This window comes from Crinia signifera, chromosome 3, assembly GCF_055691185.1.
Source record: "Crinia signifera chromosome 3, ASM5569118v1, whole genome shotgun sequence".
Lineage (NCBI taxonomy): Eukaryota > Metazoa > Chordata > Amphibia > Anura > Myobatrachidae > Crinia > Crinia signifera.
The window spans coordinates 304,441,123-304,458,991 of record NC_139219.1 but is presented as its reverse complement, the minus strand read 5'-3'; the positions used below and the strand labels follow the sequence as shown (position 1 = coordinate 304,458,991).

The following is a 17,869-nucleotide window of genomic DNA, read 5'->3' as shown; positions in this document are numbered from 1 at the left end:
TTATTAACTTATTCCGAATTTCGGTCTTTTACTGCATATTATGGAAGTAAAAATTAGGAACAACAATAGGATTAATATTGCAGCGCTAAATATGTCACTGTAAGGTTTCTGGATAAGTTACTGCTTTTCTAACATATTAAATAATCTGATTTATTAAACATATCTGATCATTCTAACAAGACTGTGGCGGAAATTTACTAAGATGTGAAATACACTTCACAGGTCATGTTGCCATGGGCAACCAATCAGAAGCTACTTATTTATTTACCACCCTCTAGAAGATAGTAGACAGGATATGATTGGTAGCCCATAGCAACATGAACTGTGAAGTGAATTTCACCCTATAACTCCTACAATGAGTATTAGTATTTTGCTCTGTGTAAAAATCTAGACTAGTTCCTCTCAGTCTCAGTGGTTCAGTAGTTCACCAAGTCATACAGTTCACTGACTCATACAGCCTACTGAGTCAGTACAGTTCCTCTAAGCTATCATGTTGGCACTGCTGTGCTCAGGCAAATGCATCGTATGAAAACTAAACAGAAGAACATTTTATAGCACAATAGGCCTCCAAGAAAAACTACCGTTCTCCTTTTAGTGAGCAACAGCTCACTCACTCATTCAAAAGAACTAGTTCACTCACGAACGACACATCTCTACTCCAAACTGTCCCTCTTGGCAAGGCCAGGTCCTGTGAGAATCTTCTAGCGGCTAGCCTCAGGTGTCTATTTTGCTGAAAATATGTCTTAATCACAATGCAATGTGACTAGTATTCAGGAGGAGAATTAATGATATATGATACTTGTATGTTGTGTGCGACTGAGTCTCTGAATCTGTAGACAAAATACAGTTGCTGCTTTTGACCAATCAAAGTCAGGGTTGCCGACTTTTAAAAGCTCCTCTCCGGGAGAAGCCCGGAGAGGAGACTTTCAGCAGGAGCTCGGGGGCGGGGCTTAAACGTGACATCATTAAGCCCCACCCCCATGAAGGAAAGTTACTCAATTTGCCTATCTCCGTGGAGGGGGCGGGGCTAAATGGTGCGCTTATGATGCTTTAGCCCCGCCCCCTCCCTGGAGATCTGCAGACATAAGGTAATTTAAACGCCGCGGTCAGGGGGGGGGGGAGGAGTCGCAATCAGGGGGGAGAGCAGGGGTCCCCCAGAATCCGGGAGGGTTGGCCCCCTTTCCGGGGGGCCGGGAGGGTGACCCGATTTCCGGGACCCTCCCGGCCATTCCGGGAGGGTAGGCAACCCTGATCAAAGTTCTGTTCGGCTCCGTATACAGACTTTAGGCCCATTTACCGATGACCACATTTGCAATGCGTTCTGGGTGTGAGATTAGCACCTAGGATCACATTAAAAAATGCTATCATATTGGGTGAATATTTTACAGCCGGCATGTGCAGGGACAGGGGCTGAATGTGGACACTGTTAGTCACATTGTATTGCGACTAAGACACATTTTCGGCAAAAACAGACACCTGACGTTAGCAGAGCTACATGGCCTGTTGGCTCACTGATGCCAGGTATCTAACGCTAGATTGTGGCTAGATATATGAGATACTTACCTACTTGTTTCCTATACCGCACAGAGGGGTAGATGTATGAACCAGTGATAAGGGAGGAGAAGTGATAAAGTGCCTGGTACTTTATCACCGGCCAATCAGCTCCTGACTCTCCATTTTTTAAACCCAGCCTGTAACTTAACAGTCAGGAGCTGATTGGCCGGTGATAAAGTACCAGGCACTTTATCACTTCTCCTCCCTTATCACTGCTTCATACATCTACACCAGAGAGAGGAAGCCGTTGAATTGTGTCATTAGGCCCTGCCCCCTTCACGAGGAAATGGTTTGTTTGGGTCTGAGGCAAGTCAAATAGATCTGCATCAATAGGCCCCGCCTCCTAAACAGTGGTCACAGATTCCATGTATTTATCACCCCATTCACTAGAAAGTGGGGAGAATGTATATAGGATAGGGGGAAACACCCCAAAATTCTGGTGTATCTGGCAGGAACTGGGGAGTAGACAAGTATGGTATGAGGACACATCTGTATTTAGCATATCATATCCAGCATATGACCAAAATATCAATATTTAGCAAACAACAGTGAAAGTATTGACCATTCACTCTACGCGCGCACAGTCACACGCACACACACACATGCACACGTCGTTAACACACGTAAGTAAACACATTTAAGAATATTTTCCTGGCTCATATTGCATCATTTATCATCCATCGTATGATGCCTCTATTATTATTATTATTATTATTATTGTATCACAAGTTAATATCACTTTGTACATGTAGATTGTGTCTAAATATTTCATAATTATTGCTGCTTAGTAACAGAGATGTAAATGAGGGGCTCAGCCCAGCAGTGCAGCAGAGTCCTATGGAAAAGGATAAATCAGTCCCGGTCATTGCTTATTTATAGGGCAGCACAGATCCGTAGCGCTGATACAAGGCCTCTGTAACTGGCATTGTTTATTTATTAGTGTCCTTATTTACTTCCAGATCACTCAGTGCTGTACTGGACGTGTGCGGAATATGGCAGCCTGCAGTGTGCACATCCTAAATGATTTACTAAGGAAATCTACGCAGTTCTGGTATCTGGGGAAAGATAAAACGTCTCATCTAGGTGTCATTCTGTCCCCAGCTGCCTATGGTCTCGTGCATGTAGAGGGCACCACGATGTGCTTGTGAAAAGGGATTCCAGTGTGTTGGGGGTTTTTTTGTCTGTTTGCCAGATGAAAACCAAGGCTTTACTGTATGGAGCTCTAGTGTCTGATTCAGGGGCATAGGTTCATCCCATTCGCCCGGAGGCAAGTTTAAGTTTGGTGTCCCCCCCTCAACTTTATAAAGCACGTTCTCCAGGCTCCTGGTACACTGTGTGACAATAGCCGATAGGTCAGGGTTAGACTCAGCGTTCACTGGTGTGTCCCATCATAGTCCAGCAGAGGTTGGTGCATCAACGCTTGTTACAGTGCAGACTAAAGGTCCATACACACTGGGCGACTATGATGATCACATTCATCGCTGGGGGGAAATCTGCTCAGTGCATGCACACTGAGCGGATTTCCCCCTGACCGGTGCCGACGATGGGGGGAGGACGGCTTTGCAGAGCTATGCAAAGCCGTCCTCAAAGTTCCTCATCTGCTGGTATAACCCGGCGATGTTGTGGGAGCGCTGGGGTATACACACTGGGCGGCTTTCAGCTGAAAGTCGCTCAAACATGCTGTTTTGAGCAACTTTGAGCTCAAAGTCGCCCATTGTGTATGGGCCTTTAGCGTTACCATTTGGAAGCCATCCCGTCCCCTATTGCAGGTTTTGGCAGGGCATCTAGGATAGAGGTGAGTAACTGCAGTGGGTGTGCTGCAGAGCTCATTTGGAGAAGCAGCAGTCACACTAGGATCCTACTGTGAAGTACATTGGTTCAGCAGTGCATGCAGGTACCCCTTCAGTGCTTGGAGCCCTGAGGCAGGTGACTGGATTGCCTCTGGGAGATACGCCCTGGTCTGAGTATGTACTGTGATTTTATGTCTGTAGTGCTGGGTCTGCATCTGTAGCTCCACTTGCTTTAGCCTTACTGATGCAGGGTAGTGGCTGGAACCACAGCATATATGTGCAAAGCCTGTGTCTGTAGTGCTGTGTCTGCATCTATAGCCTCACTTTATCCTTATAGTGTGTACACACGGTTCGATGTTCTGTGCGATCCGATGTACGATTCGATGTTTTGTCCGATTTTTACTTTTCCCTTTTTTTTTTTTTCTCTACTCCTTAAGATATGCCTTAAGATATGCTTAAGATTTTGACTTTTTACCATACAATTTGCTATGCGATTTCCTATTTGATTTACTATGCGATTTCCTATGTGCCTTAAGATTTGCTTAAGATTTTGACTAAGCGATTTTGACTTATCTGTATATTTGAAAAAAGGGAGGGAGAGGGGGTGTGTCTATTCCTTGCTAAATAAAAGCATTAATCAATGCAGGGATTTTGCATTTGAACTCTGCTGGTCTGCATGTCAGCCCATTTTGCTCGATTTATTTTTTGTGACAAATTTTAGCGGTAGTCCAGGGACTGGTGGGTTAACGCTGGCTCCTACCGGGGTCCCGGGGACGGGCAGCGGGGGTCCGGGGACTGGTGGGTTAACTCCGGCTCCTACTAGCGCTGCCGGGCGGTGGGCGGGAAGCAGGTTTTGAAAAGACTTGCCGGACACTGATTGGCTGAATTCAGCCAATCAGCGTCCGGCAAGTCTTTTCAAAGTCATCAGCGCTTCCTGCCGCCAGGCAGATAGCGCTGGGAGATGGAGTGAGACCCCCGCTGGCTGCACACAGGTATGTTGGCAGCGGGGGTCCAGGGACTGGTGTAGCGGCAGCTTTCACATACACAGCCGCTCGCTATTTGCCTGGCGGCGGGAAGCGCTGATGTTTTTGAAAAGACTTGCCGGACGCTGATTGGCTGAATTCAGCCAATCAGCGTCCGGCAAGTCTTTTCAAAACCTGCTTCCCACCCACCGCCTGGCAGCGCTAGTAGGAGCCGGAGTTAACCTTCTGCAGTCCCCGGACCCCCTGCCTGTCCCCAAGGCAGTAATTTGGTGGGTTTTTAATTTTATTTTGGGGGGCCACCAAGTGACTGCCGACCCGGGTGCCGAAACACCTAGTTTCGGCCCTGCTACTATGCATATGCATTCAATGAAAGCAGGGATTTAGGGTATTAAACATAGATTGACTCATGATGGACTTTCATGTGGTGGACCAGTAATGGTTGCATGTAAAATGTCAACATGGGTGAAAGGTTGACATGAGTTTTCAATGTTGTTAACGTGTCTATGTTTGTAATCTCGTCTTCTTGCATGGCTCACTGCACTCGCCATGCTGCAGGCTATGTACTGCACTGAGCTTGGCACACTATGCGCCTTATTCTGGTCGGTGCGGACGGAGGCGAATATGCGGGCAGGACCGTGCGTCCTAAACCCCACCTTTTGTATGGATCGCTTACTCCGTCCGAATGCGGTAAGCCGCTGACCGTACGGAGCACGAGTGGATTTCTCACAGATACACCTCCTCCATCTCTTGGAACCTCCCCCATCATTTGATGGTCGCAGACCATCGAATGCAGGACCGAGTGGTCCGCCAGCTCCCGCAACCTCAGACCACACGGCCATTTCTCCGTGCAAAAGCAGGGATCTGGGCCGGCAGCTGACATCCGGCAATGTCATATGTCCGCCCCCTACACGTGCGTCACGGCCGCATTACCATACGTACGCCCAGCGTTTGCATGGGAACCCCCATGAAACGCGGGGTATAAACATATGGTAATGAGCCCAAACAGCCCAAACATAAACTTGCTAATGGGTTCCTTATTTGTATCTATGGACATTGCATCTTTGTGTTGGACTGGATGGAAATCATGGAGACCCGGATGGTTACCCAGTGGACTGCGTTTGGTCAACCATTGACAACTAACTTTGCGGCATGTATTTAGAATAAACTTTGATGGTCAGGGTGGACTCTAGAACATTACTGGACAATGTAGGAGCAAACCATGGCAGGAATGTTCATTGATGAGCTGGATTGCTGATGGGATACCAGGACATTGCATCTTCGTGCTGGACTGGATGGAGATCACGGAGACCCGGATGCTTACCCAGTGGACTGCGTTTGGACAACCAACAACAGATCAAGCCATCAGACACGGTTTTTACTCTTATTTCATTGTTTGTTGTTTAACAGTTTAACATCAATGTTTTGTGAAAAGTTTATGTTTATGTGGATTTTTTTTTAAAATGTGATTTCATATAATATTTCAAAACCAAAACAATTGTATTCAAACTATAACCTCAAAATGTTTGATAAATAAAAAATGTTTTTCCCAAAAAAATGTGTGCTTCATGGAAAAGGGACATAATGGGTTCACTGATGCAAGGAAGTTATAGAAAAGGGATAGGAATTTACTCGTGTTTAAATGGTTCTGCAGTTTGGGAGATCTGGGACCAGTACAATAATAGAACTTAAGGTGCCCACACACGCACTGTTGCCGGCGGTGCAATGCTGTACGATGGGGTGCACGCTCCCGCTGCACCTCATCGTAAAGTACAAAAAGTATGTGCTGCACATACTTTTTGTACTAGCTTTTTCGAGCATCGCATGCACATCGTATGCACAAGGAAAACGATGCGATGCTATGTGTGCTAGTTACGACCACAACGCACGCCGGGATCGGTGCGTGTGTGGGCTCCTTAAGTTGAGAGTCTATGCAGGGTTGAAAATTACATTAAGGGTGAGATTTAATAGGATGAGAGATTCAGAAAGTGAGAGATGTAGTGAGAAAACTCCAGTTTTTTGAAAGCGGGAACTATTTACACTGATAAACCAGTTTGAATTTGAGATTGCCGCTTTAAAAAAAAAAAAAAGAGATTTCTCACCAAATCTCTCTTTCTGAATCTCTCATCCTATAAAATCTCACCCTACGTTACAAAAGTTGCATTAACCCCTTCCCGACATATGACGTACATTTACGTCATATGTCGGTTGGGGGTGAATCAAGCCAGCTCACGGAGTGAGCTGGCTTGATAGAGAGCAGGTAATGGCTGTATATTACAGCCATGTCCCTGCTCTCACGGCCACGAGCGGCGAGTTCGCCGATCGCGGCCGTTTAACCCTTTAAGCACCGCGGGCAAAGCGCCCGCAGTGCTTAAATAGCTGATCGGAGGGGGGGCGCCCCCCTCCGGCGCCGATCGGGGCCCCCCGCAGCGCGATCGGAGGGTGCCGATCGGTTGCCATGGTAGCCAGGGGTCTAATGTAGACCCCTGTGCTGTCCGTGTATTCATACCTATTACATCCTGCCTCAGGCAGGATGTAATAGGAAGTGAAAAAAATCACTACGTTCAGCCATAGAGCTCTATGGCTGAACCTAGTACAGGCGATCGCGCCCCCTAGTGGTCAAGTACACTAGGGGGCCTTGTAGTAAAAGTAAAAAAAAAAAAAAAATAAAGTTTAAAAATTAAAAAAAAATAATAAAATATTAAAAGTTCAAATCACCCCCCTTTCCCCATTTCCCAAATAAAAATAAATAAATAATAAAAAAAATAAACATATTTGGTATCGCCGCGTTCCTAAAAGTCCGATCTATTAAAATATAACATTAGTTATCCCGCACGGTTAAAGGCGTAAACGGAAAATAATCCCCAACGCCAAAACTACGCTTTTTGGTCGCATCGCCTACCCAAAAAAAAATAGCTAAAAGAGATCAGAAAGTCGCCCATATCCCATAATGGTATTAATTAAAAAGTACACTTCAGCCCGCAAAAAATGAGCCCTCACCCAGGTCCGTAGGTGGAAAAATAAAAAAGTTATAAGCCGCAGAACATGGCGACGCGACGCAAATTCGAAAAACCGTAACATTTTCTATTTTTTTTTTTAGTGGTAAAATGTAACGAAAACTATATAAGTTTGGTATTACCGGAATCGTAACGACCCATAGAATAAAGATAACCCATCATTTTAAACGAACTATGAACTCCAAAAAAACCGTAACCAGCGCAAAATTGTGGAATTGCGTTTTTTTTTTTTTTTACCCCACATTGAATTATTTCCTGATTCCCCAGAATATTATACGGTATAGTAAATGGTACCATTAGAAAGTACAACTTGTCCCGCAAAAAAAAAGCCCTCATGTGTCTATATAGCCGGAAAATTAAAAAAGTTACGCTTATTTGAACACAAGGAGGAAAAAAAAAAAAAAAATTACCTTAAAAGGCAATGTCGGGAAAGGGTTAAGCAGACCTCCAAATGATCAGTAATGATGTCACACCATGAAATGAATGTATTTGTAAAGTGTCTTCTATTACCTCTCAAATGCTATGGAATCACTTCTACATAACTTAGAAATGTCCGTTTCAAAATGCACTTATTACCATGATTTCTGCTGTATGAAAAGGTTAACAAGTACATTCTGAAAGGTCCAGAGTGATTTCACCATTTCCAAAATTTTTAAATTTTGGAAGTTTGAAATCAAATTGTACTGCAGTCCCTTTCAAATTGCATGACAGCCACCATATAACATATGGTGTGTACACACGGGAGCAATATTAGGTGAAATCGCTGGGAATATGGTCGCTGAGCGACCATATTGCCAGTGATAAATCGCCAGCTGCGCGCTCCCGTGTGCAGTCCCTGCTGGTTGCTGGTCGCTGGAGCATGCTCCTGCGACCAGCGGCTTTCCCCGGCAATCACTGTGCCGGGAGGTCAGCGCAGCCCAGTGCCGCTGCTCCCTCCCTCCTCCCTTCACGGAGGTCAGCGCCGGGGAGATCAGCATTGATCTCCCCAGCCCTGTGCCGCTGCTCCCTCCTTCCTCCCTTCAAAGTGACAGCAGCAGCGTCTGCTGCTGCTGCACTCCCCCTCCGTCCCGTAGCAGTGTCTCCTTTTCATCGCTGATGAAAAGGAAACACTGAGCAATATGATTGCTGCCAATATATTGCTAGCAATATATCGCTAGCAATCATATTGCACCGTGTGTACACAGCAATACTGTACCTGTGAAAGCATTGTTACAAACATAACATTAATCTTTGAGAAAACAATAACTAAACATTAATGAAAACACAACACAAGTATGTTAAATTTAAATTTTTACTTTAGATACAAAAAATAAATATCAAATATGACATTAATATGTGGCATACTGGACTGGATTCACAAGTCATATAGGAGCCACAAATGTGTCCGAAGCAAGGATTAAAACCATATACAATGTCAAGCAGAACAATGCATATGTGAACCTTGTCAACAAGAGTGTAAGGAGACAAAAAGACAATGCATCAGTGATAACGGTACAATAATAAATCTCCAACATGCAACCAGCATTCTGTCAAGAAGTACAAGAATGCATTGAAATCGATGCAACAGGTGGCCAGGTGGAATATGGTCTACAACCCGAACGTGTGGGACCGTAGACCACCTCAAATTCACAATAGAACAGCTAACAAAGACAACCACATGAACAATTTTTTAAACATAAAATAAACGAACTTTTTAGACCGACGTAAAATTTAGAGCTACATATTTTGCAACCTATATTCATCCTGTGGAGTCATTTCGGACTCCAGGAGCTTTGAAAATGCCCCACCGGATGAACTAGCTTGCATGGGGGGATTGGACATGTGGGCACCCGGCGCATAAGTATGGGAAGGCTGATGACTTCCCGGCGCATACAAGTAGGGTCGGGGATGGTGAAATGTGGGTTGAGGCATAACTGCTGGATGAGGGGTGGTTGACGGAAGCACTGCACATGTTTCGGTCAATTTCTTGCCCGTCGCATAGTGCAGTGCATCCGCCACCAATTTTTTAAAAAGCCGCTTTTGATCCTCATCCAAGCTTTTAACCTCGGTGCCAATGTATTGCCCGTACACCGCATCCGGATTCGACTGGGAACTAAGAAATGCATCAGCCCGCATAAAAAATTGTTCATGGCTGGGCTGCACCGGGGCGGACTTCTTGGGGGCCTTCCTCCTTCTAAGAAGAGGAGTAGGGCATGGCTCCTCCACGTCCGCTGTATCCTGTTGGGGATCCCGGTGCACGGAAGATGTCAAATCCTCGCCCAGCTCCGGACACAATGCCTGTGAAAAAAAGAAAACAATGAAATATATTGCACGCTAGAATTTTTTTTTTTTGTCAAAATTAAATATACTCACTAGATCAGGACTCCTTGTCTCTTCAACCTCCACACTGGCAGGTGAAGGCTGAGGAGGAGACACTGATCTAGCACTGCTCACGGATGTTGTCTTCGCCGGCTGTTCTACAGTGAATTTAAGGAGGTCATAATACCACAACGACGGGTTGTAGACCTCATCCGCCCCGGCACCTGATTGCATCGATTCCAAATGCTTCTTGTACTCCTTGAGGAACACTGTTCGCATGTTGGAGATTTTCTTCTTGACCAATTTCACTGATGCATCGCTGTTTGTCTCCTTACAGTAGTTGACAAGGTCCTCATAAGCAATGCTCCGCTTGACATTGTTTGAATAGTCCTTACTTCGGACACGCCACAGACATTCGTGGCTCCTATACAAGTTAATAAATCCAGTCCAGTATGCGCTGTGGTCATCAGCACCACTATCTGTAAGTAAAAATGAAGACATATTTGTTAATTGAAATGAAGAATTACATCTTTAAAATACATATAAAATACTACACAGTAATTCCTTTTTATAACATGTATAAATTAAAGAAGAACATTTGCCTGTACAGTTGTTGCTGAATTAAAACATCCTACGGTACTTATGTAATATCTGGACTCCCGTTTTTCTTAGGATACCGCGTCCCCTCGCGGGGCTCGCTGCGCTCACCACGCTTCGGCCACGGTGGCTTGCAGCGCTCACCACACTATATAAAATCAACACCATGCGTGTTTGGATAGTAGGGCTCTGAAAAAAATGGGGTGCATTTAACATGGGAGTCCAGATAATACATAAGTACCCATCCTACAGATCAAGAGCTATTATTTAAGCAAAATTAGTTCTGGAAGTGTAGACGGGGCAGAAGTGGTCGCCAATGTGAGTGGAGCTATCAAAGGTGCAGGGTTTCAATTGCTGCATACATTTTTAAGTCAATCACAAAGGCACCAGCAGTGCCAGATGTAATCAAAACGCCACCAGTAATGGCCAAAACACAATGGGCGGCATTCAATGAGGCTGATTCGCCAGGTTTTTATGGCGATTTTGTGCTGTAAGGCGAAGTTCTGACAAAAACGTTGAATCACCCTATTCAATGACCAGATGGCGAATACATTTCAAGGTTTTTTTCGCCATGATTCAGAGAGTAGCAATCGCTATCTTTTTATGGTGAAGTGGAATATGAACTTTTTAAATAAAGTGTTTGGTGTTTTACAATTGGTTCAAAGAACAAATTTGTTTGGATGATAGCGCAACCCCCTTAAAAAGATGTGATGGACACAATAAACATTTAGAGATTTATTGTGTCAAAAATGTGACAGAATAGTAAGCGAAAAAAGCACATAGAACAATAATTACAAATGGTCCAAGGGCAGCTTTCAGTTTTCTTAAAGGTTACACCAGGCAAATAAATGAAGACTCTCTCTCACCATGAAATGAGGTTGCGGTGGGCTATACTCCCATGTGAAGTCCTGCGGCCACACCGCAGATGGCTTACTGTAGAAAAGTCCACAGGTAATGTGCTGGTGCGTCAATAAAAAGTGTCTGGTCGTTTTTAAAGTGCAAGGTGGCAGTGCAATGTGATGGGCAGTCTGTATCCAGAAAAGCTGCTTTTTCACATTGAATACCGCCCAATGTTCTTCTGCAGTACCACATAAACATCGGCCCCAGCAAGTGGGGCAAGTTTGAAAATAGACATGTTTAAGAGCTGCTGAATGTTACAAAATGCAGAAATAAATAAATGCATCAACATGCAACACCCAGCAACATTTGCAGGCTGTGTCATTGCGAGGGGGAGACAGGTGGTCAGACAGGCTGGGGTTTGTTGGTCTTGCAAGGCTGCGAATTGGCGGCCTTGCAAATCCAACAGAATAACCCCCATTGTGCACAAATGCATCGAAAAACATGTGTACATTAAAGGCAAAAGACAGGAAGCATAATACAATTTTCAAAACACATTCATTTGTAAAAATTAAAATGTTAGACTTCATCAAAAATTACCAATGGCTGCTACACGTGAGGATGTTGATGCCATTATTTTTCGAATCTGATCGACAAATAGCTCTGGAAAACATAAAAATATTACGATAAATACACATCCTTTCAAACGATTGCATTTCTGTATAACAAAAAGGTATAGCGTAACAAGGCAACGTTTCAAAATGCATGCCCTGCTACCTTTGTACATGTGTGGCAGGGAAAACACACAGCCATGTGGCTAAGGTTACATACAGATGGGGCAGGTCTCATCTTGGCAGGGGATGGGAATGGCGACGCCAGCCGCCATCCCCCGCCAGCCCCATATCTAGAACGAGAAGGGGACGCGCGCGCGTCCCCTAAAGTACGTTGCTTCCAGGCGCTTCCCCAGGTCAGCCGGGGTCCCCGCCACCTGCCCGCACCCCCCCTAACCCTGTCGGTCTCCCTGAGGTGGAGACGGACAGGGTTCCCGTTGGCCCGCCCACGGAGATTGAGACGCGCGTTCGCGTAAGACGCACGCGCGTCTCAGTCAGATGGCAGGCCAGGCTGCTGGCAAGGATCGTATTTTAAAATGCGATCCTATCACCGGGATGTATCATCCATGGGACTGCAGGGACCTGCAAATCCCTAACCCAGAAGCAGGGGGGGGGGGGTGTCAGCGCATGCGCAGTTATGTGCTGTCCCCCGCCAACCCCTCTCACCGTACTGCCCTGCACGGGTAATGCGATATGTAGCCATTGCCTGCAATGGCCTATCACCATCCCAGAATGGCGATAGCTCAGGGGTGCAAAGCCAGGCTCCCCAATGTTGATACATCGGCCAGGTTGGCATCCCCCATATAAACCTATGGGGGATGCGGCCAGAGGCGCTGCAGGGGGGGATCGCAGCAGGGATCGGAGAGTTCCCGGTGAAACATTGGGGTGATACATGATATTTGCAGTTAACCCCCGAAAATGGGTGGTTTCGGGGCATTTCCAACAAATATTATTTGAAAAATGCGGCCCTAGGGGAGAGACAGAGACAGGGGTACACACAGAGACAGGGGTAGAGACAGAGACAGGGGGAGAGAGACAGAGCAAGACAGTAGGAAAGAGCAAGACAGTGGAAGAACAAGAGAGAGGGGAGAGAGAGAAGGGGGAGAAAAAAAACAGGGGAGATACAGGGAGAGGCGGAGAGAGAGAGAGAGTGAAAGAGAGAAAAAAGGAGAAAAACATTGATACAGAGAAAGGGACAGAGGGGAGAGAGAGATAGAGAGAAAGTTATTGTGCTTATGCAGGGGTGCAGGTTCCAAAACCACAATGACTTACCCCAGCTGCAGTGAGTCTCTGCTTCCTGCTCTTCTGTGCAACCACAGCAGCGCTTGCTCAGGTGTGTTTTGCTAGCACTGTCGCACCTGGTTCAGGACACCTCCTCTGCCCACTATGCAACTAGGGTCTCCTGACGTCCTGGTTCTCGGATCAGGAGTATTCGTCTGTGAACAAATAAATAATCATGAAATTGGTCAGCGATATGTGGTGCACAAGACTGAATTGGGCCTCCTCCTAGTTATCCACTGTATTTCTACCCCTGCTATACATTGGTGGTCAGTGGGTTGAAAATACATACATTGGTGGTCACTGGGGAGCTAATACATACATTGGTATTCAGTGGGGAACAAATGCATGCATTGGTGGCCAGTGGGGAGCGAATACTTACCAACACAGAGACGCTCCGCACACAAGCACCACGCACCACACACCAACTTCGTTTGCCACCTGGGCCTCGAGTGAAGACGCCGTGGCTGGATGAGTGTCAGGTCACAGACAAACACAAGGCCGCACTATATAAGACACTGTAAATAAATAAATAATGCCATTTAGTAAATTTCCAATAAATAGGGGCCGGTTTGTTTGGGAAACGGTCATCTATTAGAAAGCATTTAGGTAGCCAGTCATTAGGTCGACTTGCAGGAAGGTCATCCTGACATAAGGTCGCCAGGAGAGAAGGTCGACATGATGTTAGGGCGACATGGATGTAAGGACGACATGAGGACGGTCGACTGGTCATATGGTCGACATGGTGTTTTTTTACTGTTTTTGGAGGTGACAAGTGCCGACAGGCGGTATTTCATGGCCTAATATCCACTAGGGCAGTGGTCTTCAACCTTTTTTGGGGCGGGACCTACTCGCGACAAAATAAACCGCCCAAAGAGCTACAGAATTAAAACACGGAAAAAAATCTGCATAATATCCAAAACAATGCCCTTTACACATTATGCCACACACCGTAATGCCCCTGACACCTTATGCCACACACTGCAATAACCCCAGACACAATATGCCACACACTGCTATGTCCAATATGTCACAAACATACCTCCCAACACGAGGCAGAGGAGAGGAGACATCTGTGCATGCCGTAGGCACGCTGCCAAAATTAGAGGGTTCACCTACTACCGTGGAACTCCTGCAATCTACATCCCCCATTTTACCAATATGAGGGCATGGTCAGCTCTCAGAGCTGTAGCCACATGGGGTGCGGCCATGGAAAATGGAGGTGTGAAACACATATGCCCCCAATAGTGCAGTGCCAGATACACATGACCCCAATAGTGCAGTCCGTGATGCCCATTATACCTATGCCGCACACTGTGATGCCCATTATAAATATGCCCCGCACCGTGATGCTCCATTATACATAACCCACACACATGATGCCCATTATACATATGCCCATTATACAGTACATATGCCCCACAACGTGACGCTCCATTATGCAAACGTCCCACAGCGTGATGCTCCATTATACATATGCCACACACCCTGATGCCCATTATACATATGGCACACACACTGTGATGCCCATTATACATATGCCGCACACCATGATGCTCCATTAAACATGTCACACACCGTGATGCCCATTATACATATGGCACACACACACTGTGATGCCCATTATACATATGCCAGACACCGTGATGCCCATTATACATATGCCACACATCGTGATGCCCATTATACATATGCCAGACACCGTGATGCCCATTATACATATGCCAGACACCGTGATGCCCATTATACATATGCCGCACACCGTGATGCCCATTATACATATGCCACACGCACATGATGCCCATTATACATATGCTGCACACCGTGATGCTCCATTATACATATACCACACACCGTGATGCCCATTATACATATGCCGCACACTGTGATGCTCCATTATACATATGCCAGACACCATGATGCCCATTATACATATGCCACACATCATGATGCTCCATTAAACATATGTCACACACCGTGATGCTCCATTAAACATATGTCCCACACATGATGCCCATCATACATATGTCCCACACATGATGCCCATTATACAGCAGTGAAAGCAGTATTCGGATGGGAGTCACAGGCAAATGCGCACTGCACAGTTTAAAAAAACAACAGCAAACTGACAGTTACCAGCTATGGGAGGTGGTGGCGGCAACGGCATGGGGGTGAAGGCGTGTAATCTCCTGTTGGGAAGTCACCTCACGCCGCAAAATCGTGGAGCGGCAGGAAGTCACTTTCTGACCTCCTACCTCCGAGCGAGGAACCAATACACGTCGGTAGGAGGTCACTATCTTGCACATTTGACCTCCTGCCACAAAGTGACGCCGTGAGCTACCGCATAACACCCGGAGAGCTACCGGTCGCTCGCAAGCGACGGCTTGGCGATCCCTGCACTAGGGCATGGAGGAAGTTTTTTAAGCTGTGGCGAGCGAAGCGAGCAATGCGAGGGTCCGATTCTCATTGCCAACTGTGTCCATGTCGACTCTGTTGACATTCAGCTAAAAAAAGGGTGAAAAACTGCATGTCGACCTTATGACCAGTCCACCTTCCTCATGTCAACCTTACATCCATGTCGACCTTCTCTCATGACGCCCTTAAGTCAGGTTGACCTTCCTGCAAGTCGACCTAGTGGGGTCGACCTAATGACTGTCTACCTAATGCATTGTAATAGATGAGCCACACCCGTTTGCTTGCAGTGTGCAGCAGGTATCCATGTGGCTTGCAAAAGATTTTTGCAACCAAACAAAAAAATGCATGTACTGTACACCAGCAATGACCATTTGCATATATACATGCATGTAAATATGCAAATATGCATTGCTGTACAGGGGGGACATTAGCACATATACATGCATGTAAATATGCTAATATGCATTGCTGTACAGGGGGTACATTAGCACATAAACATGCATGTATATATGCTAATAATCATTGCTGTACAGGGGGTACATTAGCACATATACAGTACATGCATGTACATATGCAAATGATCATTGGTGGTGTCCAGTGGGTACATTAGAACATATACATGCATGTATATATGCAAATGGTCATTGCTGGTGTACAGTACATGCATGTATATGTGCTAATAATCATTGGTGGTGCAGTGGTTAAATCGGCACCTATATAGTTCATTGGTGGTGCAGTGGTTAAATCTGCACCTATATAGATCATTGGTGGTGCAGTGGTTAAAACGCCACCTGTATTATTAAAAATGAGTCCCCAGACATTGGTGGTCAGTGGGTTAATGCTCCCCATACATTGGTGGCCAGTGGTTAACGCTTGTACTTACCGACTTGCTGCTCCAGGCTCCAGATCCGCACAGGAAATGCTGCTGCTGTGTGTTCTCCCGCCCGGGACTGGATAGAAGTGGGCGGCACCAGGATGACTGACAGGGCCCTGGAAATCGTCTAGCACATCGCATCTTAAGCATATCGCAAGGCACATACGATGCATGCGATATGCTTAAGATTTGTGCTAGATAGAGTGTGCTGCCCACTCTATCTCCCCTCCGATCTGTCCTTAAACGGGAGCGCGCATCGGGCTAGGAAGCCCTTACAATGCATACAATCTGTATGCGATATGTATGCGATATGGCTTCCGATGTTGACGATATCGTCAACATCGGAAGCCATATCGAACCGTGTGGACACACTATTACTGACGCAGGGAGCAGTAGAGGATCTGTCACTCATCCCCTGTGTAGCTAACATTCCCGCCCAGCGGCATACACAAACCCGCCCCCCTAGGGAAAATACAAGTGTTTTATGTGTATAACGTTTTCATGTGTATAACGTTCCACCCCCTTGACATCACCTCCCCCCGCCCAGCCAGGGCTACAGTACACGCTCCCCATCCACCATTACTCCACAGCCACCATCCACCATTACTCCTGCACCCCCCCCCCCTCTGCCAGCACCCCTCCGGGACCCCCGCGACCCCCCTCCTGTGATTCGCAGAACCCCTGCGACACCCCTGCGACATCACACACCCCCCCCCGCGCGCAATTTGCGGACCACCGCCCCCTCCCACGATTTGCGTGACTCCCGCGATTCGCGGGACATGACTCGTGTGACATGACTTGTTACTCCTCTTCTGGTCTAAGTGATGTCACTATTCTTGGAAGAACCCAAAGTGTAACAGGCGCTGGAATCTTTGTTTATCCCCTTAAAGACGCGGTCATTTATGGACGTCTCATATGTGGTAAATGTATAAAAGAAAGCAAAAAGCATGTGTTAGTGGAATGACTATAATGCTGACAGAGATGGGGGAGATGGGGTCCAGATATAGTGGATGGATTCCCGTACCCTCACTCACACAAAGTGATCAATGTGCAGACACATCAAGGTATCTTTGGTTTTTTCTTTCGCTGGGACACCACTGTGCACAATTGGTGATAAGTTAGAAGCTGAGTGCTCGTACCGTACTCACATAAAGGAATCTTTAGGTCCACTGACTGAGTAGGGTCTTGTATATTGAAACCTCCAAATCGTCCCAGTGGATCCCAAAAAGGAGGAAAGCAAAGTTGTCTCAGTAGAAGTTTTATTTAATTTGAACAAATATTGGGTGCATGTAGACAATCTGTCCCAATGATGGTAAAATAACAGGAGGAATTACCTGAGGGAGTGATGCGTGACCACCCACCACTAGCCAGGCAGTTCCAGGGTACAGATGTGACAGGCATAGGTTTTTTATACATTTACCACATATGAGACGTCCATAAATGACTGCGTCTTTAAGGGGATAAACAAAGATTCCAGCGCCTGTTACACTTTGCTTCTTCCAAGAATATCGACTACAAGAGGATTTTGGTGATCCTCACTCTCCATTGTACGGCAGCAGGATTCTGGCTTTGCGCCTTGGGACTACTTCACCCCTTTTTCTCTATGAACTGTCACCAG

General features: G+C 46.2%; 2 protein-coding genes across 2 annotated transcripts in view; one reads left to right on the top strand and one right to left on the bottom strand.

The window, feature by feature from the left end:
- NBAS (NBAS subunit of NRZ tethering complex) overlaps nt 1-17,869 on the top strand; it is a 540,465-nt gene that overhangs the window by 513,026 nt on the left and 9,570 nt on the right. The gene's annotated exons all lie outside the window — the stretch shown is intronic.
- Nucleotides 8,716-10,140, bottom strand: LOC146062428 (uncharacterized). Its single transcript, XM_083174573.1, has 2 exons — nt 9,694-10,140; nt 8,716-9,618 (listed from the first exon to the last, which is right to left on the bottom strand). Exons 1-2 carry the CDS (start codon nt 10,138-10,140, stop codon nt 9,058-9,060), a joined length of 1,008 nt encoding a protein of 335 aa, XP_083030699.1. The 3' UTR covers nt 8,716-9,057.